Source organism: Mycothermus thermophilus (assembly GCF_041956435.1).
Source record: "Mycothermus thermophilus strain CBS 625.91 unplaced genomic scaffold VTJ04scaffold_8, whole genome shotgun sequence".
Classification (NCBI taxonomy): domain Eukaryota; kingdom Fungi; phylum Ascomycota; class Sordariomycetes; order Sordariales; family Chaetomiaceae; genus Mycothermus; species Mycothermus thermophilus.
In genome coordinates, this window is record NW_027191434.1 from 1,107,794 (window position 1) to 1,131,057 (window position 23,264).

Below are 23,264 nucleotides of genomic sequence, written 5' to 3' on the forward strand. Positions count from 1 at the left end.
AACCTACAACAGACAGCCAACTTCACTGAAGAGAGACCGAGGCAAACACCAATATGAGTTCCATGTTAAACACTCCCAAAGCAACAGACACTCAAGACTTAGTAAAGCATCAGCCCCAGCGTCAATACTCGACACACAAACATCGACACCACAAACGAATATAATCAGTTAATCCATCATGCCATCTCCATCTATTAAGTCTCTCTAACTGCCCATTAACACAATGATTCATCCTAACTTCCTTTCACTGCATGACATGAAGAAAATAGAAACGACTCCTAATCTAACACCATGATAATGTGACCAATCAATCGCCCACTAACATGTTTGATGAAGCGTCCCTCGACAGAGAAACACATGAAAATACATCGGGTAGTCATAAGGACAACCCTCTCTCACACTTGCACAAACACAACTCTAATCCCATGCCCTAACTCCATCAAACACAGCTAGCCACGCAGGGCCCAGCGCAGGAACTCCTTGGCCTCACTAACCATCGACTTCAGAGACCAACCAACCCCACGAAGAGGAACCTTCGCACGGCACGCAGCCGCAGCGGACTCGTTATCCGTCCACGCAACCTGCAGGTCATCGGCCCACCAGCGCTGGACGTCGGTCGTTGTAAGCGTGATGTTGATGGCCGTCAGATTAGTGAACTGGTGCGCAACAGATCCGTCCAGAACGCGATGTTCAAGGGCGCAAGGAGCGGCTGTCCCACAGGCCAACACCTCGAAGGTCGTCTGGCTGCGAACGAAATCCTTTTCGCCATCCCAATCCAGGCCCGTGATTTCGAATGTGCATGCTTGATCACTCGAGTCGCATCCCAGACTCAAGCCTTGGAAGTCAAACCGGAAGCATGCGTTGTCGCGCAGCGGACCAAGGCTAATCTGAGCAGGGGAGGATGCGTGATGCTGAAGCATTTGCAAACCGGAGGAAGACTGGTACCGCATCACCCGGTGTGACACCACCTCGAAGTTCTCAGAGAATGAGAACTGACGATACAGCAGCGGACCAGAACCGGTATTTCCATCCCCTCGGGAGGGAGACAGCGGCATGTCATCGAACTGGACGGCAGTCAGTACTTGTCAGAAGGGTTATTCAGCGGATACACATACGTTAAAAAGAACAAAGTCGCGGTCATTCACCGAACCACAGTCGTCAGTCGAACTTCGGGCCACCAGCGTTGGGCCTGGGGTTTCCACCTCCGACGGAACGGTGTGAACGCCGGCAATTCTCGTGAGAGTCTTGGTCGTGGTGAACGTGATGACGACATGGGACAAGGGGCCAGTGTCGGCTGGACGGCCACCCGGGGGTCCGTAGGGGGTCGGCGAGTGTGTCACCCCGCTGGGTGCCGTCCTAACAGTGTTGCTGGACGACGGGCTTCCCTCAAGCGTGTCTGTGGCGGTTGAGACATCACCTGGCGGGCCGGAGGGGGTTGGCGAAGGTGCCACCTCACTGGATGTGGTGCTGACAGTGCTGCTGGTCAGGGAACCTTCCTCAAATGTGCCCGTAGAGGTTGATGAACTCGAAGACGCTGTCGAGGAGGCCAGCTCAGTGCTACTCGACGCTGATGTCGAGACCACGACGCTCGATCCTGGAGTGACTGGCGTGGTCAAGGTCGTGGAGCTTGGAAGAGCCGATGGCACTGTGCTCACAGTCGGGAATGGAGTTGAAAGCTCAAAGGAGGTCGACTCCGTTGAGCCTGTCGAATTCCACGGCCGGGTAGACGACACCGCGGTGGGGCCAAAGCTCGAGCTACTCGAAGAGGTGATGTTGGGGAACGGCGGCACCAGAGTAGGTCCGGTGTGGAAAGTTGATGACGGAACATGGGTGCCAGTTCCCCAGACTGTCGTGGTAGCGTGGACGGTACTCACAGGAGCCGTGGTGTTGGTAAAAGGGACCCATGACGTGGGCAGCGACACAATGCCGGAAGTGCTGACCGACGCCGTTGAGTTGAGGGACGTCGGGACTGTGGGCTTGGGGTTCCCCGAGGTGAAGGTTGTGTTCGGGAAGTGGGGCCATGAAGCTGGAGGAACGACCGGGGGCGCATTCTCCGAAGTGGCTGAGCTAGGAGCTGATGTTTCGGAGTCCGAAGGACTGAGAACGATCGTTGTCGTCAACGTTGTAAGAATGGGTGGTGCGTTTGACGAACTGATGACTAGGGTCGTCGTCAAAGTCGAATAGCTGTAGCCGGGGATTGAAGTTTCTGACGGCGTGACCACCACAGGAGTCGTCAGGGTTGAATGACTGGGAGTGACAGTCCCAGATGTTGCAGTGACGGCTGACGTCGTTGTCAAGATCGAGTAGCTGTAGCCTGGGAATGTGGTTTCTGAAGGCGTAACCACAACGATTGTTGTCAGAGTCGCATAGATCGGGGCGTCAGTTCCAGATGTCGGACTGACGAGCACGGTTGTTGTCAACGTTGAGTAGCTGTAGCCCGGGATAGAAGTGGCCGAAGGCGTCACCAAGACAGTAGTTGTCAATGTGGAATAGCTGGGCAGACTGGTGAAAGTCGCCGTCTGAGTTGTGGAGTTCCCAAATACCCCGGTTGACGACCCCGACAACCAACTGGTGAGAGCAGCAGTCTGTGTGGAATTGGCAAATATTCCGGTGGACGACGCCGAGGGCGGAAGGGTGGTGGGAGGACTCTGAGTGGAATTGGCATATGTCCCAATTGACGAAGCCGACGGTAAACCTGTGGGAGTATGAGTCTGGGTGGAACTTCCAAAGACCCTGGTTGATGATGCTGAGGGCACAGTCGTGGTGGGAGGGATCTGAGTGGAGTTTCCAAATACTCCCGTTGACGACCACGATGGCGGACTCGTGAGAGAGGCCGTCTGAGTGGTGGAATTGCCAAATACTCTAGTTGACGACCATGTCGGCAGACTAGTTGAAGGAGCAGTCTGAGTGGAATTGCCAAAAACTACTGTTGACGAGCCCCACGGCGGATTGGTGAGCGGAGCAGTCGGTGTGGAATTGCTGTAGCCGGGGCCTGCAATGGTCGAAGGCTGATGAGTTGGAGCTGAGGTGGAGGAGGAATGGTATGGAGGGCTGTTCGTTTGAGATACCGGCGGCCAGAACGTGAACGTCGTCGTCACCGTAGACCAGATTGGGGAACCGGTGCCAGAGGAAGTCACGAGAAACGTTGTCGTCATGGTCGAGCAGCTGGGACTTGGCACTTCAACAGACGATGTCGAAGGCCAAAGAGCAATAGTGGAAGTCACCGTTGCGTAGCTTGGTTCTGAGGTGCCGTCTGTCGGAGTCGCAACAATGGTCGTTGTGACAGTGGAGTAGCTCACTCCCGGAACTTCGCTGCTTGAAGGCTGAACCGTATGAGTGGTTGACGAGGTAGAAACCCCAGTGGCGGGAACGGACGGCGAAGTCTGAAGCGTCTCAGTTGTTGTCGAAGTGGTCCCGTTGATGCCAGAAACCTCGGACGTCGACAGTGAGAAGGTCAAAGTGGACGTCAATGTCGAATAGGTTGGGGGTTCGGTCCCGGTAGGAGGAATGACAATGGTTGTTGTCAAGGTGGAACAGCTGATCTCCGGGGCCTCCGAAGTCGACGGGCCGAGTGTGATGGTTGTGGTCAGAGTTGAGTAGACGGGGCTTTCGGTTCCAGAAGACGGTATGATCTCGATTGTCGTCGTCAAGGTTGAGTAGCTGGAGGCCTCGGATGAAGGAGTGAAAACCAGTGTTGTGGTCAGAGTCTCACCGTTTTGGCCACCGGGGGTTGAAGGCGTGAACATGACCGTCGTCGTCAATGTCAAGTAACTCAAGCTCACAGTTGGAGACGTGAACCATGTCGGACCGAGCGACGTGATGTTTGTAGTTGGCAGTGTGGATGCCGAACTTGGACTGCTCAAACTGCTGGCCAGCGTGGTCGTGTTCAGAAAGCTAGGCCTGGCAGTAGAGGATGAGAAGTTTGTATGCTTGGACGGCGAGGTAGTGTTCGCAAAGGTTGGAACCGTGGTCGTAGGAATCTCACGGCTCGAAGTGGACGCCGGGGCCGTGACGTTCGGGAATCCGTGACCCGAAGTTGTGAATGACGCCGAAGGTGTCCAGCCGCTGCTCGGGGACTCGGTGCTCAGAGTAACAAACGACGTGGCATTGGGAGAACCAGGGGTCGAAGAAACAGGGACAGAACTCTCAGAGGTCCAAACTGAGCTGCTTGACAAGCTTGACGTGCTGTTCCACGTAAGAATGGAAGAAGTCACTGAGGGAATGGTCCCAGACGTTGTGGTCACATTGAATGTGAACGAGGGTTTTGGTCCTGGGCTGGACGAAGCAGAAGACTGATACGCACTGCTAGTCGTTGACGTTTGGGGCACGAAATGGCTCTGACTTGTTGATAACGACGCTGATGAGTTTGCCAATGTCGAGGAGGGGCGAACCGATGTGGTGTTCCAGGGGACATGATCCGTTGTGGTCCAGGATAGAGACGGCGTCGACGATGAAAAGCCGGTTGTCGAGTTTAGCCATCCTGATGTCTGACCCACTGAAGTGCTGGTCGGGGGGACTTCCGTTGGGGTCGAAACAGCCGTGGTCGAGATGCCAGAGCTTCCCGAGGGCGCAGTCCAAATTGTCGAGGAATTGCCCGGGAAGAGAGCAGTCGACGAAGTTGAGAAAACAGTCGTGGTTGTGGATATCGACGCATTGTTGGTTGTTGACAGACTCAGTGACGAAGCACTCGGAAGGGTACTGGCTGTCGTGCTTGATGGGAACGCCGTCGTCCTCATGGTTGAGTTGCTCGACACCAGCCAGGTTGACGAAGGCTGGCTTGAAGTTGCCGAGTGCGACACCGTCGTGGGGACACTAGAGTTCCCCCAGCTGACTGAGCTACTGGTCAACGAGGCACTGGGGAAAACGCTCGACGTCGTATTCAGGGTCAAGAATGTCGTTGTGCTAGTTGACGTGCTCCCAGAGACTAAGTCGCTGGTAGTTGTAATGGTCGAAGTTCTAGCCGTCGAAGGTTGGCTGAGTGAGGAGTTCCACGAGAAAACAACCGTTGTGGAAGTGAATGCTGTGGTTGTGATGGCAGGAATCGTCGATGTCAATGGTTGGCTCAGTGACGAGTTTGAAGACAAGCCACCCGTTGCTGAAGCGAACATGTTGGTCGTATTGGCTGAAGGTGTTGGTGCCAATGGTTGAGTCACCGATGAGTTCGACGAGAAGGAAATAGTCGTCGAAGTGAAATCCGTGCTTGGAACTGAAGAAAACCCTGGTGTACCAACTGGACTGGACGACGATGTTTGGATCGACGTCGTGCCATTGTGTGGGGGCAGGGAACTTGTCGTAACCGGAACATGAGACGACGAGGTCACAATACCAGTTGGCGTCGGGGTTGTGGAAACGGAACTCGACAGGCTTAGTGATGACGGAACCCCACTCGACTCTGTGGTCGCGCTGGTGGCAACAGAGGTCTCAGACGACCCGGTGTGCGAGGCGACATGAGTCGTGGAGGTCTGGAAACTGCTGGAGGTGGCAGGAGCGGGAGTGCTTGACGAGGTGGGAGGGCCGTACGGAGTAGCTGTCGGAGTTGAAGAGTGAGTGATGGGCACGCTGCTCTCCGGAGCTGAAGACTGTGTAGAGCTAACCTCCGAGGTCGGTGGTCCGTAGGGTGACCCGATCGATGACTGAGAGGTCGTCTGGCTACTCTCAGGGGCCGACGTTGAGGTCGTCGCCGTGGTCACTGTCGGCGGGCCATAAGGCTGGTCTTCGTGCTTGCTCGACGAAGAACTTGGCTGAGAGCTCGTGGTGGTGGCGATCGGAGTTGGGCTGCCATATGGAATGTCCCAGGTTAAAGACAGGGTTGAAGTGAATGAATCAGTGATGTCAACGGTCGAGCCCCCGTACGGAAGAGGTGTCTCCGATATGGGAGGTCCATAGTGCTGATCCGATGGTGAGACAGAACTTGCAGACCCGTACATCAAAGGTGTGGTACTCGCCGATGTCGAAGCTTCACACAATAGATAAGGATCGATCGTGGTCCCGTTGATGATGATAGGTTCCAAACTCTCAGAGCGTGCAAAGTGTGGCGGCAAGGATGTCACCATAGGCACAGGAAGACTGCCAGAGATTACAGATCCCCAACTGTAGCTGGCGTCACTCACTGCCGGACGGGAGGGCTGAGTGCACCAGGTGGAAAGGATCGCAGTACCGGTGACAGGAGGCAAAATCGTGACCGAAAACAGCGGGGAGCTTGTCGTCTTGTCTGAGGTACATGTAGTGTTGCTGGCCGTTGTGGACGGCAGGACGGTGCTCGAGGAGCTCGGCCATGTGCCAATGGGTTCGACGGTCCCCGTGGCTGTAATAGAAACCGATGTGTTGAGCAAACTTGTTGTATTAAGCAAAGTGCTTGACCACGTCCCGATGGGCTCAACTGCCCCGGTGGTGGAAATGAGAGTTGAGAGGTTGGATGAAGTACTCAGCCAGGTGCTAATAGGCTCGAATGTCCCAGTCGTAGAGACGGGAGCCGAAGGGTTGAGCCATGTCTCCGTGGGCACGACAGCCCCTGTGGTCCGGATGGGCGTCGACGTGTTGTGGAAGGTAAATGGCGGGCCCGAAGTTACGTTTGCCGTCACCGTACCCGTGATGGTCTTAGAGGTACTGTTCCATGAGCCAGTGGGATGGACTACAAAGGTGCTGTTGGTCGGAATTGAAGTATTCAGGTGCGTCGGAGCAGGACTCGCCAACGTCGTCGTGCTCAGCCATGTCCCAATGGGTTCGACCGCCGCTGTGGTGGAAATAGGCACCGAGCTGTTGAGATGGGTTGGTATGGAACTGGGCGACACAGTCGTGGCGTTGGGGGATGAGGTTGTCAGCCAGGTCCCGATTGGCTCGACAGCCGACGTGCCCGAGATGGGAGCCGAAGTGTTCAACGAAGTCCAAGTCGGGGTCCCAGACGATGTAGTCTCGAGGCATGTGGACGTTGTGGTGATGTCTTCGGTACACGAAGTGTTGGATGATGTTTCCACCGGGGTCTCATCTGTGCATGACGTCTCCACTGACGTAGTTACGGAGGGCTCTTCAGTGCATGAAGTGCTGGAGGTTGTTTCCACAGGGGTCTCTTCAGTGCATGTCGTGTCAACTGAGGTAGTCACAGATGTCTCCTCGGTGCACGCGGTATCGGTTGAAGTCGTCAGAGATGCCTCGTCAGTGCATGAAGTATCGGCCGAAGTTGTCAGCGAAACCTCGTCGGTGCATGAGGTGCTGGGGACTGTGACTGGCGGTTCAGTCGAGGAGCAAGGTGTGAATGGAGGCCACAAAGTGATTTCCGAAGGGGTTGTGGACAACGCCTCATATCCAGACCATGTCGAACTCGAGCTAGCACCAGCAGTGACCCGTTGAGTGAAAACAACAGTGGTAGTCCCTCCAAAGCCATCTGGTGCTGTGACAGTGACGGTGGTGAAGGACGCAGTTTCACTGGACGATGGAATGGGGGGCCAACCGGGAAACGTTGTGCCGAAGTCGTAGCCAGAGGGAGTCGCAGGCACAGTGAAGGTCTCAGGCCCACTGCCACCAAAGTATCCAGATGAAGTCCAGATGCTGATGCTCCAACCCGTAGTCGAGCTCGTTTCAGAGCCCGGCTCCTCAGAGCAGGTCTCTGAAGGAACGGGACCCGCCGTGAATGTTGCCGAAGGCACACCATATCCGGCGTTGGTTGAAGAAACCGAACTCGTTCCCTCGGCGACAGAGTTGCCACTCTTGGTCAAGGCCGGCGGGGTGTAGGTGACAGTGAAGGGTTCAACCGATCCGTCGCCCAAGGTCAAGGTCACAGTGAACGTTCCAGGAGGATGTTGGACGCCGGCAGATGGCAGCTCCGAGGAGGTTGTGACTGTAGATTCACTCAAGATTTGGGAAAGCGTGTACGAAACCGTGTACGTTGCATCTCCGGTTCCCGTCGGCTCGGGAAGCGTGTATGTGACAAAGACAAGGGAACCCGGGATGTTGTCCAGAATCCCGGAGCTCTCTTCAGGACTTAGTCGACGACGCAGGCTATCAAGGTTGAATGCTGCCGTGGCTACTTCCGGAGTAGGCATGATAACCTGGACACTGTTAGCAGCCAAAAGTTGACTGTCAACAAGGACCGCAGGGAGGCATACCGGGAGCGACAAGCTTCCATCAGGCAGGTTATTGGCGCCAATTGCTACTGTTGCCACTTCCTGGGTGGGCGTGATGACCTGAGCATTATTAGGACCTAGCTTCTAAGTCCTGGAAAGAAACTGGGCAACATACAGGAAGAGAAAGCGATCCCCCATCACGAAGAACGTTATCGGCGTCGATTGCGGCTGTTGCCACCCCCGGGGTTGGTGTGGTCACCTAGACATTGTCAGTAGCTAGATTCCAAATCTCCCTTCAGGGGAATGTACCGGGAGAGAAAGCGATCCACCGCCAGGAGGTAAGCCATTGGCGTCGGCTGCCACCGTGGCTACTTCCGGAGTAGGTGTGATAACCTGAAAGCTGTTAGTAACCAAACCCTGAATGTCGAATAAATAGCTGGGGAACCTACCAGCAGTGAGAGCGACCCGCCGCCACGAGGGACATGGGGATTGAAGACGACCGCGGCCGTTTCCAGAGTAGGCGGGGTCACCTGGTCGTTGTTAGGACTTTATTATGGCTCGAAAATGTTAGGAAAACTCACCAGAAGGGACAGCGACCCGCCACCGATGATAGTGGGTATACGTCCCAGTCCAGGGCTGCTAGGATCAGCTACGTTGAGCAGTGGAGATGTGGTGGAAGTCGCGGTGTCCTCGGGGTACACCGTCAGGGTGAGGGTCAGGCGCATTTTCAGAGTCTCCGTGGCTCCAGGGAGCATGCTTGGCGTGAGCACTGTCACGATGACCGAGGGGGTAGGGCTGGAAGTTCGGACAGGGCGAACAGCCACGGTTGCCGAGGGAGAAATGGTGACAGTACCTGTGAATGGTGTGGCCCTCTTCTCATCGGCATGCAATGTGTATGTCAGGGCATACGGGGTTGCTCCGGCATGGTCCATCACCACAGATCCGTCTGAAGAGGCAACAAGCGTGGCTGTTGGATCCTGGATTGATGCTGACCCGACTGGTGGGGCTGCAGGCCACGGAGGTGAGTCCTCAGTCAGCGTTGGGATCGTGAGAGTGACCAGGGCTGTGGAAGTCTCTCCTCGTCCATCCGGAATGGTCATGGCGAGGATGGTTGTAGCTCCTGGGTCGAGAGAATCCGAGAGGGTGAGCGTAACCGTCGAGTCAGGCAAGGGCCAGTTTGTCACCTCTGGGATGCTTTCCGGGAACCAGTCGGTGGGCGTTGTGGCAGGAGAGCCAGACTGGGGGTTTGCGAGACCGTCCGAGGTAACCGGAGTAGTATCGACATTGGGATTCCATTCCGTAGAGGGGTCAAGGTCTTCCGTATCCACCCCAAGGCTATTATCACTGATGGAGTAATTAGTTAGCGAAGAGAAGAATGGTCATGTCGTAGATGGCTTCTTACAGTTGGGGGACAAGGGTGGCTGCAGCCAGCCAAATGATGCTGGCGAAGGCACACAAAGATGCCTTCAACCGCATCTTGGATAATGAACCGACGCTCAAACAGCCAGGCCGAGATGGTATTCCCTTCTGAAGCAAAGCACAGGTGCAGTGAAAACAGGAGACAAGACAACGAGCAAAACAAAGGATCAACAAAGAAGAAAACGAAGGACGGTCTCAAGGCAAGTTAGGCTTCAGCACGAGACTTGGTGAGGTGTTTGGCGAGAGGGTGGCAGAAGAGAGAAAGCTTGCAAGCAGGGAGAGGCAAAGATGGGGAGCCAACATTCGGACACAACAGAGAAGGCAAAAGGATCCCAGTAAGGTCAACGGTTGGCAAGGGAGGCTTTCAAAACAAGAGGTTTCCACACGAGAAGAGAACTGTTTGGCATCATGTCGAGCCATGGCCCGTCGATTGTGGAAAGCAGTGCCATGTGCAAAGCGTGAACAGGAAGGCGCAGCAGAGCCTGGGGACAACAAGGAGGATATCAGCGAGGTCGTGTCCTTCCCTGGGACGATGCCCGCCTGGATTTGATATCTGGTCGTCGTTGACAAAGGAGCTTGGGTTGACGACAGGTGAGATAGGTATTCCAAGTTCTAGTTGCCGTAACGGGTTGGGGTCGACCGAGAGGACACATAGAAGTTGCGAGCAGTCTGATCTGGGTGCCATGGGAGTGGTGCTCGAGGCTGGATCAGGGAGGAACTGCCAACAGGGGTGGACAGTGCATGTGAAATCCACGCCATGCAAAGAGAGCTTCAGAAACCGCCATCCGTGGTTGCGGGTTGCGATGGCTAGAAGCAATACGGATCGGAAAGGGGAATCCTGGCCAAGACCGGGAGTGAATCGAGTCGAGAAACCACCTTTTGAGTCTTGCACTGGAAAGGACAACACAACACAACGATTGCTTTAGACCAAAGATCAAATCTGTCGTCGATTATGTGAAAATGCACAGCCCTTCCCTGGGCGACTTAGACAGGATCGTCGTGATACACCGGCCCGTCATCATCATGATGAATATCATCCTGCTCAGTAATGGGCCGCCCAACCCGTGTCCTCGCCCTGTCCTCCATCTTGGCCACCCACATGGCGGCTCCGGCCGTCGTCGTCAGCAAGAAAAAGAAGTTCAGCACGGGAATGATCTCCAAGATCATTGCCACGGTGCCAAACCACAGATACTCCCATCTCCGCAGTCTGAGCTCGCCCTTAATCTCCTTTTTATTGAGGCCTCGTAGCTTAAACCAGCGGTGGTGCGACAGCTTGCCGAGACGCCAGCCCGTGATCATGATGAAGATGGGAGTGCCGACGTAGGGCACGAAGTTAAAGGGGAGGAAGACGATGAGCTCGATGATTTGTTTCAGGCTCCATGGCTGGTACTCAGCACGGGTGGTGGGCTTTCCGAGCATGCGCACCGAGTTGGGGGCATCGTAGAAGAGGATGCGCTGCGGGGCAACGAGGTCGGTGTAGCCGTAATTGATCAAGGTGGCCTGGGGAAAAGGAGGGTTAGTGAGGGTTGGGCAAAGAATGGGACAATCGATGTGGAGAACTGACATCAAAAATATCAACACGGCACTCGTCTACAAAGAAACCCTCGAACAGGCCCTGGATAATGACCAAGCCCTCTCCAAGGACCAAGAAGGTGGTGTTGATCAAAGCTCCAGCACGGCCTTGGAAGATAAGCAAGAACAGGAGCTGGGGTAGGAACGTAAAAGTAAACAAAATAAAGTAGACTAGGAAGGAGATAATGGACAGAGGCAGCAGGCGGCCGACGAAGAGCGGGTAAAACTCGGGGTGTCGCAAGAAGTACCAGATGCCACGGATGGGATAGGCAGCTGCTCTGACGGCGCGTCTTGTGTACCACACAGCATTATGGAAGGGGAGCAAAAGGCGATCTCTAAAAGACGGCCGTGGGGCCGGAGGGACGGTTTGTTGGGGCATGGCGGACTCAACCTCGGTATGATGGTGGTTGATCTGCAGTGCCAGTGACGATGATGATGTTGACGTTGGAGAGTTGCAAACGCGTCCCGCGCCAAGGACCGCCCGAACCGGGCCTGCGGGGCGGTAGTTGACGTAATCCAGGGCTGGAAAGGGTTAGGGTCAATCCCCTCGGTCAGCCCTGCACTTGGGGTAAGGGTTAGGGCTCTGTCTGTCTCAGTCTCTGAAAGCTTCGATGTTCAGCGAGGACGGCAGCATTCACCTCACCTTCCAACACCATTTGTGGAAAATACCAGACAGGAGGGAATCAAGAGCGATTCCGAGCGGTGGCAATCCGCACCTTGGATGCCAGTGTTTGCCTGACACCCGGACAACAGACTTCAGCCGAAATACCCCAGCCTGCACGTCGGCACATGTCCATGCAACCAACTGCCGTAGCATCAAATATAGAAACCGGCATGGTATGGGGATTTTGCGGGGTTGTTGAAATGCCGATGCTCGCCAAGGCATTGAATGCGCTGTTGATCTCCCGGCCGAAAGCTTGTTGTCACCATCCTGGCCAGCACTCCTCCCGAGTCTACAGACCTCAACCTCAGAGGCTTCGGATTCAAGGTGCTCGGTATAATTGATCACTTGGAAACGCTGAATCGTCAATTTGGACACTGAACTTGATCAACCGCCGCTTATTTACATCAACCTAACAACCCCTACTCTCTCTCCACCCCTGACCCCTTGATAAACCCCTCAAACCACCGTGATGCTCGACTGGCCCGCGCTCCCCCACCCATTCGGCTCCGACGTGTACCCCTCAGTAGCAACAACCACATAGTCATGGTTGCCGAGGCGCATGCCAAACCTGGCCCAGGCATCAAAGTGCCTCTGCATCGTGACGGTGCCGCCGACGCGCTGCTCCTTGCGCACCGACCAGTACTGCTGGAACGTGCGCGTGCCCTCGATGGACGGCTTGTTGACACGCGTGCTCTGGAAGACTTCGTACGTGCCCTCGCCGTCGATGGTGAACTCGCCCATGCGCTGCCACGGCTCGTTGGGCGCCAGGTCGGCGTGCGCCTCGATCACGTAGTACTCGATCAGCGGGTTGCGCGTCCACCCGTACACGGCGAGGTAGCCGGGGCCGGTGGCGTTGTAGGTGCCGCTGTATTGGATGACGCTGGATGAAAGAGAGGAAGGTTAGCAGACACACTAAGTCAGGTATGGTTTGCCGGGGAAGAAATATACCGGTTGCCGCCATAGCTCCAGCCCTTGCCGCATACGAAGCCGCCGCGGCTGTTCCACTGCGCCGTGTAGTGGCCGCCCTGGCCGTTCACGCAGCGGATGTTGCTGCCACCCTCGGACCAGTTCTGGAAGTAGTAGCCGCCTCCCCACCACTGGCGGGCACCGAGCGTGCTCTCGGTCTTGGTCTGGGGACCCTGGATGGGACCGGCCAGCGCGGCGGCCGGGGCGAGGGCGGCGGTGAGAAGAACGGTCGGCTTGACCATGGTGAAGGACCTTTCGAGGCGAGTGGTTGCTTGGTGACACTCGGACAGTGAGGTTGGCTGCCTTGGTGGTGAGGTTGGAAGGTAGGGAAGGATGATGGGTGGTGGATGGATTCTTATATTCCATCAGAGACCCCTGGGCTTCCTATTCCGGGATGTCTAGGTTCGTACTCTATGTCCTACCGATCTATACTAGCTGTCTATGCTGTCTATGACCAAGTCTAACCTCCTTGCGTCCGATGTGACATTCCTGTGACATCCGCCCCTGTTAGACGTCAAAGGATTCCATCCGCGATGACGAAGTGGATGTTGGGGGCTTCGGCATTTAGCCTGAACCACCGCCATGCTACGTCTACCTTCCAAACCTCCTTAGACCCGGCACGGTGATGTCGACAGCGCTTCCCGTTCCCCAGACCAAACCCGGTTGGCCCGCTTCTGGGCTGGCTGTGGTATTAAATCTCCGATTTTGTGGGGATAGATTAACTCGTCTCATTGCCGACATGTCTTGGTCCGGGGAACGGCAACCTTGACTAGGGTGTTGGACAGCGGATGCAGCCGCTTAGGTAGACCTATGGCAGCGATTCTGAATGGGCTTCCTCCATATCCTCGATGATTCTTGCTACGTTCGGCCCACCCCTATCTGCTGTTTTGAGAAGTCAACTCAATCTCCAATCCCTTCATCACCCCTGACATCGATTAATAAGCATAATAACCTCCTTAACCCGTCGAACCCGTCCTGCTCATATTACCCTACAGCCACTTTGCAGCACGTTGGGCCCCCGGGAGATCGTCGTGTACATGAAACGGCCGCCTCATAGATGATGGTGAAGATTATCCGGTGATTGAGGTGCCACTCCGGTAGTGCCTGATATTGGGCGCTAATATGGTGCAATGGCTTCCTTCAACCTTCCCATGCGCGCCAACCAGGTTTGCCTTGAGGCATCATCAACTTCCAGAGAGCATCACATGAGTGCCTGTTCCATGCGCCGGGTTACGCCCGTGAGAGGCTTTATGAGAAAGGAATCCGTTGAGGCGAAGTTGTTTCGCGCAACTATGGCAGCCATATAGGGTAATTCGGCACGCTCACGTATCTCGCCGTGTAAATTATTAATGGCCTTCACTCGCAGTCCTGGGCCAGGAGCGGAATCATGCCTTTCTCAGACATTGAGACCTGCTAAGTCCAACCAGCTAGCCCGGCATGGGTACCTACTCTCACAGCCTAGTTCGGGATCACACATCAAAACATTCAACATCTTGAGAAACATATCGCCGGAGACATTGATGTGGAAAGCAGGATGCAGAACACTGAACAGCGACATCCCTGAGGAGATGTTTGACCGGGCCAAAAAAGGAAATGAGCGCAAAAAAAGAACATCAGAACTCGGATACCGGGAGTCGAACCCGGGGCTGTTGAGAGAGCAGTCAACTGTTGGAACAGTTGAGAGTCAACGATGTTACCGCTACACCATACCCGATGGAAATCGTGTGTGGTTCCGATTTGATGCGGAGAACGGCCGGAAGCAGATTTTTTATGTGCGGAGTATCTCGCGGCCTGTCTTGGTGGTGGGTCAGATGGAGTGCGGTGAGGCTCGCTTCAGGGGTGACGCCTTTTCACTTGTGGGTATATTCCTGGACGTAATTACTGTAGGAATAAGGACGAGGAGAGACCCGCTTATAGATGTCGTGAGGTTGTATGGGAGCAATGGCACATCTCCATCCTAGTGCCATGTGTTTTTATTTGGAAAAGGGACATCAGTCGAATTAGCTCTTAAAGTCCACTGACGCAGGACTTGAAGTTAGCTGATATATATCTTCAAGACAGTATACACCTATAAGGTTTAGCCAGCTTGGTCGGTCTCTGGGCCCTGCTGAGCAGATCCCCCTCTGAGCCTTGAGTCGTTTTGCCTGAACCTTTCCATTATCTCCTCTCGGGATTTCTCCATCTCCTGACGCCACTGCTCCACAGCTTTGTTGATGGCGTCGTCAATATCGCTGGGAGGTTTCCCGCTACTCCATTGGATTCTGCTCAGGTCCGCTTCGCTCCAGTATCCGAGACCCCCTCTCTGCCAAATTTGGGATCGGATCACGAATGACCAGTACATCTGCTCCTGTTCCTCACTGGTGTATTCGAGAAGGGGGTTTCGAACCCCTCTTGGCCATTCGGCCCCCAGGGTGTCGGCAAACTCGGTTTTGATGCGTTCGCGGTCCCACATCGCATACGCTCGCCAACGAAACCAGATATCGCAATGATCGCTGATGCGCCAAAGGCGCATCAGCCTGCATTTCGAGGCCTCGTGCCAGGCAAAAAAGGGGCTGGGTCAGGGTCGGGATCAATGAGTTTCAGATCCGGCTGGTCAATGCGATACTGCAAGATCTTTGCCAGCAGCTCGGATTCTGGCACATCAGAGATCAGCCTGGTGTCACCGTCAAGCTCGATCTCATCCCAATCAAACGGTTTTACGATGGTCCGATCTCCCCTGGCTGTCCAAGCAGCATGGAGAGCGTCTTGGAGCAGTGCATGTTTCTGTCATAATCCGAGCAGTTGACCAGATCATAGATAAACTCGATCCCAGATGAGAGCTAAGAGGGGCCTGTGGTTAGCAGATTCAAGGCTGCATAATTATAGTAGATGCACAGTGGACCATAAAGAGAGAAATATGAAAACGAGAAAATGAAAGAAGAGAAAGAAGAGAAACGAAAAAAAGAGACGATTAAAAAGAAACGAGGAAAAAAGGAAAAGAATGACAGGCACCCTCTGTCCATAGTCCGGAGTAATAACGTAATGTTGCGATGCAATGCGCCAAACAATTGAAAATACATACCCAATCCTCCCTCCAGGTCATGTTCGCACCATAGGTAAGATAGTCGACGAAAAACGCTCCATACTCCACGTCATGCTCCACCACCTCACGAGATCCTGGGAGGGCAATACGTGCCTTAGCGTGTGTGGGGTGGGGGGGGGGGTGGGGGGGGTTGTTGAGAAAGCATCCCAGCCGTGGTCTACGAGTCAGGAAATTGCGGCGAGTGAGGGAGAATCGCACGCGAGTTTCAATGGGAAAATAGTTACGCTCCAAAATATCTTGGGCCTCCAAAATGCCTACACTCCACGAAAATGGTAGCCCTCCAAAATAGTCTTTCCTCTTAAAAATCATCTTCCTTCCTTAAAAGAAAGAGGAAAAATATACCTTTCCTCCTTTCTTTCCTTCCCTTTTTCTTTCTTTCTTTCTTTCTTCTTTTGTCCGTCTTCTTGTTGCCCTCATGGTTTGGACGGACGTTGTCACTTTGATGTAACACAATGATACTTGTACTGTGCAAGCAACACCCGCAAAACCGATAATTAACTATGACATGTCTTTGTTCACGGTGCACACACAACCTGGGAATCTGGAAGCTGTCAGGTTCAAATGGAAATCTAAACATAAAACCTTGAGCGACCAAAAAAGCCAAAGCAAACCCAACCCCAGGCTGCCCCAAATGCCCTTTCGCAAACTTTCCCTTTGCACCATCTCAAGACCTCCAACTTCCTCTCATTCCTTCTCCAGCCTCGACCCGTGAGTACCCGAGAGAGCTCAACCACCAACATGACGGGCATCACCAAGTTACCCCTCGAAATCACGGGCGTCATCCTGGCAAATCTCGATCATTCGAGGTCCTTGAAGTCTGCTGTTCTCGCATGCCGCCATTTCTACTCCTCTTTCCTCGAGAATCATGCCGTTGAGGTCTCCGTCATCCGCCGCCAAATTGGCCCTGCCCTCCTACCGTACGCTGTCGCTGTGGCTGAGGCTTCTCGTCTGCCACGTGCTCCTCGACCTGCTGAGTCTGTCCAAGGTCTGCTCGAGGAATTGCTCAATTCCCCGGCCCGAATGGCAGCCCGCATTTCGACCCTCCCATCGGAGCTCATCCGTAACATGAGCAAACTCCACGATGCGGTTGAGTATTTCACCACCAAGTATTCAAGCAGTGCTCTGGCAAAATACACTCCGCTTCCCAGCTCCAGCGACTCCCCCCAGCAACTCGAACCGACCATTCCATCGCCCATTTCTGTCCTCGAGCACCTTCGGTTCTGTCGCGCGTTTTACTGCATCGAGCTCTACTCCATCCTTTTCCGGCACGGTGACGTCCGCGAGGAAGACATTCGTCGTTTGTTCCTCGCGCCACTTCTGCCCTGGGAGATCGAGCAGAAGAGGTGTGCTTACGAATTCTTGCACGTCGACCTGATGCTAGGTAAGATATGATCAACCTTTTCCCTGCGTCAAGCTTAGACCTTGAGGAGTCTTCTGACCGACATGCCTTGCTTGCTTGGAAATACAGGAGGACTGCACGACATCCTCGCACACGATGTTGACTACGGCGAGTTGGAGGTCAATTACGTTGAATACCAAGAACCAAATTGGTTTGTAGATGGCATGGTAGGCCACTATTCTTGCCGGTGTTTGTTGATATCTCCAATCTGGAATGGCTCGATGTGCTGGTCGCTTTGCTGACCCCCATAATCAAGCTTGCCTCGGGCCTTGTCTTCATCCACCAGTTTGTCCTTGCTACGACCTACAATGACAAGAACAAGGTGCTGAGGCCCACTCCCTTTCCAGACTCTTTCGGTCACGATATCAAGTGGCCATTGCTGGATGTCCTGGCTGACATGCCGGACTTCGACAACGAAAACATCCAGGATGGCCTTAAGACTACCAATCCTATCAAAGGATGGACCTACGAAGATGTGCTCACACTTGCATCACGGTACCGCACCAGCTCATCGAATTACCCGAACGACCACAAAGAAGATCCCGACCGCAGCCCTTTCATGACTTGGCAGAGGGTGAATTCCGACAAACCAATCTGGGATACGGTAACCTGGAGCACAAAAGACAAGCATCTCATCTGGCGTGCCTACGTCATGTGGGACCATGCACGAATGGAACACGAATTCCAAAACTACTTGGGAGAATCAGAGCCACACCCTCTTGCGTACACTGAGGAGGATCTGAAAGAGATGCACTTGTCATTCCAGATCCGCAATGAGATCTACAAGAGAGGAGGTCACGGCTACTGGAGCAGAGGAGACCTGAGCCAGATCGAATGGACATGCTCTCCTGGCTTTCCTCCTCCAGACCTTCTCAGCAACTTCGAGGACGCCATCAGAGAGGAATATGACCGCGAAACGGCCTGGCTTCACACAAGGGAATACCAAATGCTCATGAGGGGCGGCCTCGAATTCCTCTCCGGCCACGGTTTAACTCACAACGAAATTGAAGCAATTAACAGGGAGTACATGCAGAGCCATCCAGAGGCGGTGCAAGCTGACCAACGGGTTGAGGAGGACTCTGCTGAGCAAGTCCCGGAGACTGACCAAGCGGGCCAAACCTCACAGGTCTAGGAGACCCAGCAAGAGGTTCCGGCTGAGCACGCCGAGCAAGTTGAGAGCGCTGGCCAGACCGAGGGAGCAGGTGCTTCAGCAATGGTTCTGCAGATCAGCTTCCCAGTTGAGAAGGACCAGATCGTGCCGCAGGTCAATCACTCGGACCAGCCCGAGAACTCCGCACGAGCTGAGATGGGCGATGGCCCTAAGCACGTCGACCCGACCAACCAGACTGAGAGGCACGAGGAGACAGACCACTTCAAGGAGCTGGATCAGTCTGGACCGGCAAACCCGACCGAGATGTCCAATCACACTGATCACGTCGAGCTGACCGAGCAAGACGAAGCCGCGACAGAGCTCGAGCAGCTTCATGAGCATGACAATGCCGAGATGAACGTCACAACGTCTCATCCTGAGCAACACAAGCCAGCCACGGATGTTGAAACAGCCCAAAGAGTTGAGCACACCGATTCCGTCAAGATCACCGATCACGTCGACCCCGTCCAGCCCATCAACAAGGTCGAGCTGGTTGCGGAAATCGAGCAGCCCAACCTGGCCCATCAACTGGAGCAGGCTTATGTGCCCGGTCGACCCGAGAAGGCCAGGGTGATGAAGGAGGTCAAGCGGATTGATGAAGCCAAGCTGGTTGAAAACCCTGAACTGTTCAGGATGTTCATCCAATTCATCCAGCTTTTCCAGCCCAAGCCAATCGACGACCCTGCACAGCCCGGGATGCCTCATCACGTCAAGACCATCGTTGAGCAAGCCGAGAAAGCCGATCACGCCCAAGAGCTTCAACTTCCGAAGCTCCCCAACCAGCCGAGCTCCTCCCAAGTGCAGGGCAGTGTCGCGGAGTGCTCTGCAGCGACGGCTCACGTCGCGGAAAGCAAACCTATGAACGACACAAAACCCACCGCAAACACTGACCGCGCCCAGTCCTTCATCCAAGTCGTCCAGCTCATGCATTCCAAGCTGACCGAAGATCCTCAAGCGGCACAGAAGCTCGTCGACTTCTTCACCCAGCCCTCCTACCAAGCAAAGTCGATGAACAACGACAACAACGACAAGTCTGCTGCTCCACTTGACAAGAAGGTCGAGGTGGAGCATCAAGGGGAGGGAGAGGGAGAGGAGCAGGAAGAGGAGGCTGAGAAACGCTGCCAGGATAAGGGGAAGGGGAAAGCAAAAGACTACTATTGCTAAGGCCCAGCATACAAGGTCTGGTAATGAACGTTGACTTTTGCACATCCCCTGTCAGAGAAATGTTACAAAGGCATGTAAATACCTCGCCTATCCTCATTTTCACTGTCAAGGGGAGGAAAGGGGAGGTTTTGTACAAGAGTTTCTTTCATTCCAAGCGAACAAGCGCGAGAGAGCAGGGACTTTATCCTTTGCCAACCAGCGCTTGATAACACCTCTTCGTTCACAACATGCACCACCACCCTTTGTTTGCCCTGGGGGGATGTAGACATGCACCGTGTACGTGAAACAAGAATACACTGAGCCCTCCAGTCTTGCTTCATGTACTCAGAGTTGCCAGTCGCCTGGGAGAGCACAGTGGATGCTGTTCAGCCAAAGTTATGAGCACTTAATTATAACTAAATATTGCCCCAACTCAGTCCCTCTAGGTAAGCTCAGGGCAAGGTGAAGTGGAGCGCGGTTTTCACTCACAGGCGACTCCATGTACCAATCAACACATCCCCAGAAGCCCTCGCTTTCCGTTTACACAGTTTTTTCTCTTTTCTTACCTAGCCATCGCCCCGTACTAAATGCTAAGACCAGAATTTAGGTACCTAGATATCTATAACACATCTCGGGGTTTTAGGACAGTTGCAACGTGTGTTATTGCCTGATGGTGTATACTGTCTTGAAGACGCACCAGCCAACTTCAAGTCCTGCGTTCAGTGGCATGCCGACGTCATTGACCGTCAGATATGCCCCCGGGCGGGATCCGATGCGACATCGGCGATTCCAGTGTGCATCCGCCCCCCTGCTTTCCGCTCGGCTTCGCGCCGTACATCGGCCGGGCCGGGGGAGGGGCTAATAGAGTCTACCGGCTGCAATCCTACTAGTCAGCAACCGCAAGCTTGGGGCCAACGAAAAAAAGTCAATCCAAGGGCGTCGAGTAACATGCGCGTTAGTAATACTAGCGGTGGCCAGGCACTACTCCGTATTCCGAGGTCCACCGCCAGAACCACGGCAATGTTACCCGGTGAAGTGGATCCGGGGGTAAAAAGCCATGACTCCTCTTATGTCCGGAATGCCCACATGTGGACTAGACGTTGGAGCTTTCGTAGAAAAATCTTGGTTCTAGAACTGTGATGAGTCAAAGTTTGGTGCAGGATAGTGGTTGCTGTGGGTTGGTTATAAACACTGAGATGTGTTTCACATACTCCCCGCGACTTGCCTTCTCTGTATCAGCGACATGAATATTGCTTGGACTTGCTCTTGACGGGCGATTATCTAAAGATTGGGTCAACTGTATTCGCCGCATCTCCAGGCCAGACAATTCCTCGGAGTGCACGATCTCACCCTCGGATCTAGAATGAAGCTCAACCACCAAGACCACCACTAGATTCCGTCGTAAAAAAAAGCGCAAAGCCATGGGCCACGAGACCAGGCCAAGCAGGGCCGAAGAAGAACACGATGTGGCCAATTCACCAGAACTATCATCAGCCATGAATCGCAACGGCTCGTCAGCGACGTTAACGCCGCCTATTTCATCACTGCAACGGCCGGTCGTCGGCACACCATCACAAACAGACAAGGAACTCGACAGCAAAATGGATCCTGAGAAAGAAGTTGAAACGGAGCAAGAGGAGGTGGTCTACAGCGATGACACCGTTGGTAGACACGGTCAAGATGGGGTTGCTCAAGGCAAGGGAGACCGCGATGGATCAGAGGAAGGAGGATGGAAGAAGGCAGTGGGTTTGTTGAGGCAATTTCTCTTGGATGAGAACCCTCGGAGGTGTACGGACAGTAGAGGGAGTGAAGGTACGGAGGAAGTTGAGCCACCGCCGGATGGAGGATGGCGGGCGTGGGGTGCTGGTATGTTGATTCTTCCCCTTACTCTTCCCCTATCATTGTTGTTTTGGTTTTCCCCCTGAATCTCGACGGCGGGGAAAACATGTCACTATTTTGTTATTCCCTCTTCTGGTCACTCATTATGGCACAACCCTGATCCCTCCCTTCTTCTCCATCAGCTCATCACCCCTCAGACAACCAACCACTAAAATACTAATCCCTCGCAGTCCTCGGCACCCACCTTGTCGTCATGAACACCTGGGGCATGATCAACTCCTTCGGCATCTTCCAATCGCACTACACCACCACCCTGCACCGTCCACCCTCGGACATCTCCTGGATCGGCTCGATCCAGCTCTTCCTCATCTTCTTCATCGGCGCGCTCACCGGCCGGCTCACTGACGCCGGCTACTTCCGCCCCGTCTACATCTTCGGCGCAGCCCTCCAAATCGGCGCCACCTTCGCCGCCGCGTCGGCCACACAGTACTGGCACCTCGTGCTCGCACAGGGCGTCGTCCTGGGCATCGCCAACGGGTTGCTCTTCTGTCCGTCCATCGCCACCGTGTCGACGTACTTTTCGCGGCGGCGCGCGCTGGCGATCGGCATGGCGGCGTCGGGGAGCGCGACGGGCGGGTTGGTGTTTCCGAGCATTGTGCGGGAGATGGCGCCGAGAGAGGGGATGCCGGCGGCGATGAGGATGTTGGGGTATGTCCAGCTGGCAACGTTCGTGGTGGGGATGGTCGGGTTGAAGAGGAGGGTGCCGCCGCGGAGGAGCGGGCCGTTGTTTGAGTGGAGGGCGTTTCGGGAGGCGGAGTATACGTTGTTTGTGGCAGCGGGGTTTTCGGTGAGTTTGATCATTTATCTATTGTCTATCCGCTGTGTGGCCATTGTCGAGGAGTTGAAAAAGGGCTGTTGGCTGACTTGTGTGGTGAATAATAGTTCTTCCTCGGGCTGTACTTCGGCTTTTACTACATCGCGTCCTTCAGCAGGGACGTCATCGGGCTCAGCTTCACCGACAGCCTGAACCTGCTGCTGGTCCTCAACGGGGTGGGTTGTCCGGGCCGACTGATCCCGAACCACCTAGCCGACCGCCTGGGTATCCTCAACGTTTTTGTGCCTGTCACCGCCGTGGCTGGAGCGTGCGTCCTGGCCTGGATGGCTGTTGATTCAGTCCCCGGGCTGTATGTGTGGTGTGTCTTCTACGGCTTGTTTGCTGGCGGCATTCAGAGCCTCTTCCCTGCCGGCCTGAGCAGCTTGACGTCGGACCCCCAGAAGGCTGGGAGTAGGATGGGCATGGGATTTACCATTGTTGGGTTTGCGACGTTGGCAGGACCGCCGATCGCGGGGGCCATCATCTCAGCTCAGGGTGGGAGGTATCATGGCGCTCAGGGATTTGCGGGCGCCACGCTGCTCTTGGCCACGGTGCTGTTGGCGGCGGCGAGATATGTCAAGGCCAAAAGAATCATGAGGGAACGGGAGGGAGAGGGTTCGTTGTGGAAGACGAAGGTGTAGTCTGGATTAAACTGATCTTTGTGTGTTTGAACCTATGTACATAGTATTATAGCGTTAGACCATGTTCATGATAATTATAATAGGGGAACTCTGCGCAGTGTCTGTTGATCTCTCAGGAAGTCATTTTAAGCTCAAATGCTTGAATCTTGGCCCTGTGATGTGACGACAATCTGGCCTGAGAACTCAGCCATCTACCACCACAGGTGGTAATGAGTTTCAAGATGCCATCTGCATCAACACCAACAAACCACCAATCAACCGACTTTCGAATATCTGCGAGATTTGGGTAATACCGATTTACAATGGATATTTCTCTGCTTCTGAGCCGCATATGCACGGACCGACAGCCTGCATTGCCGTTGTCTATTTATTGCACATACCCGAGGTTTTGATCCCAAAACAGTAAGACCTCACGAGTCCAAGTTCGTGATTTTAGGGTCGACGGCAGTCAACCT

At 54.4% G+C, this 23,264-nt stretch overlaps 6 protein-coding genes and 1 non-coding gene across 7 annotated transcripts; 3 read left to right on the top strand and 4 right to left on the bottom strand.

Annotated features, from left to right (window-relative positions):
- Window positions 1-449: 449 nt before the first annotated feature.
- VTJ04DRAFT_10884 (uncharacterized protein) lies at window positions 450-9,536 on the bottom strand (the record flags this gene model as incomplete). The annotated part of the gene is made up of 13 exons (XM_069358671.1): window positions 450-1,064; window positions 1,116-2,329; window positions 2,403-2,837; window positions 2,928-3,165; window positions 3,225-4,185; window positions 4,343-4,812; window positions 5,298-8,045; window positions 8,103-8,180; window positions 8,236-8,319; window positions 8,370-8,453; window positions 8,510-8,590; window positions 8,642-9,404; window positions 9,463-9,536. The coding sequence occupies 13 exons, from the start codon at window positions 9,534-9,536 to the stop codon at window positions 450-452; spliced, it is 7,845 nt and encodes a 2,614-aa protein (XP_069214212.1).
- A 927-nt stretch (window positions 9,537-10,463) lies between these two features.
- VTJ04DRAFT_10885 (uncharacterized protein) lies at window positions 10,464-11,430 on the bottom strand (the record flags this gene model as incomplete). The annotated part of the gene is made up of 2 exons (XM_069358672.1): window positions 10,464-10,979; window positions 11,044-11,430. 2 exons carry the CDS (start codon window positions 11,428-11,430, stop codon window positions 10,464-10,466), a joined length of 903 nt encoding a protein of 300 aa, XP_069214213.1.
- A 741-nt stretch (window positions 11,431-12,171) lies between these two features.
- VTJ04DRAFT_10886 (uncharacterized protein) lies at window positions 12,172-12,923 on the bottom strand (the record flags this gene model as incomplete). Its single annotated transcript, XM_069358673.1, has 2 exons — window positions 12,172-12,595; window positions 12,664-12,923. The coding sequence occupies 2 exons, from the start codon at window positions 12,921-12,923 to the stop codon at window positions 12,172-12,174; spliced, it is 684 nt and encodes a 227-aa protein (XP_069214214.1).
- A 1,377-nt stretch (window positions 12,924-14,300) lies between these two features.
- VTJ04DRAFT_t157 lies at window positions 14,301-14,395 on the bottom strand. Its single transcript has one exon. It is a non-coding gene; the product is annotated as a tRNA-Glu (tRNA).
- A 2,106-nt stretch (window positions 14,396-16,501) lies between these two features.
- On the top strand, window positions 16,502-18,294 carry VTJ04DRAFT_10887 (uncharacterized protein; the record flags this gene model as incomplete). The annotated part of the gene is made up of 3 exons (XM_069358674.1): window positions 16,502-17,144; window positions 17,232-17,329; window positions 17,419-18,294. The coding sequence occupies 3 exons, from the start codon at window positions 16,502-16,504 to the stop codon at window positions 18,292-18,294; spliced, it is 1,617 nt and encodes a 538-aa protein (XP_069214215.1).
- Window positions 18,295-18,375: 81 nt separating this feature from the next.
- VTJ04DRAFT_10888 (uncharacterized protein) lies at window positions 18,376-19,476 on the top strand (the record flags this gene model as incomplete). The annotated part of the gene is made up of 1 exon (XM_069358675.1): window positions 18,376-19,476. One exon carries the CDS (start codon window positions 18,376-18,378, stop codon window positions 19,474-19,476), a length of 1,101 nt encoding a protein of 366 aa, XP_069214216.1.
- A 1,400-nt stretch (window positions 19,477-20,876) lies between these two features.
- On the top strand, window positions 20,877-22,809 carry VTJ04DRAFT_10889 (uncharacterized protein; the record flags this gene model as incomplete). The annotated part of the gene is made up of 3 exons (XM_069358676.1): window positions 20,877-21,321; window positions 21,525-22,141; window positions 22,237-22,809. The coding sequence occupies 3 exons, from the start codon at window positions 20,877-20,879 to the stop codon at window positions 22,807-22,809; spliced, it is 1,635 nt and encodes a 544-aa protein (XP_069214217.1).
- Between the last annotated feature and the right edge of the window lie 455 nt (window positions 22,810-23,264).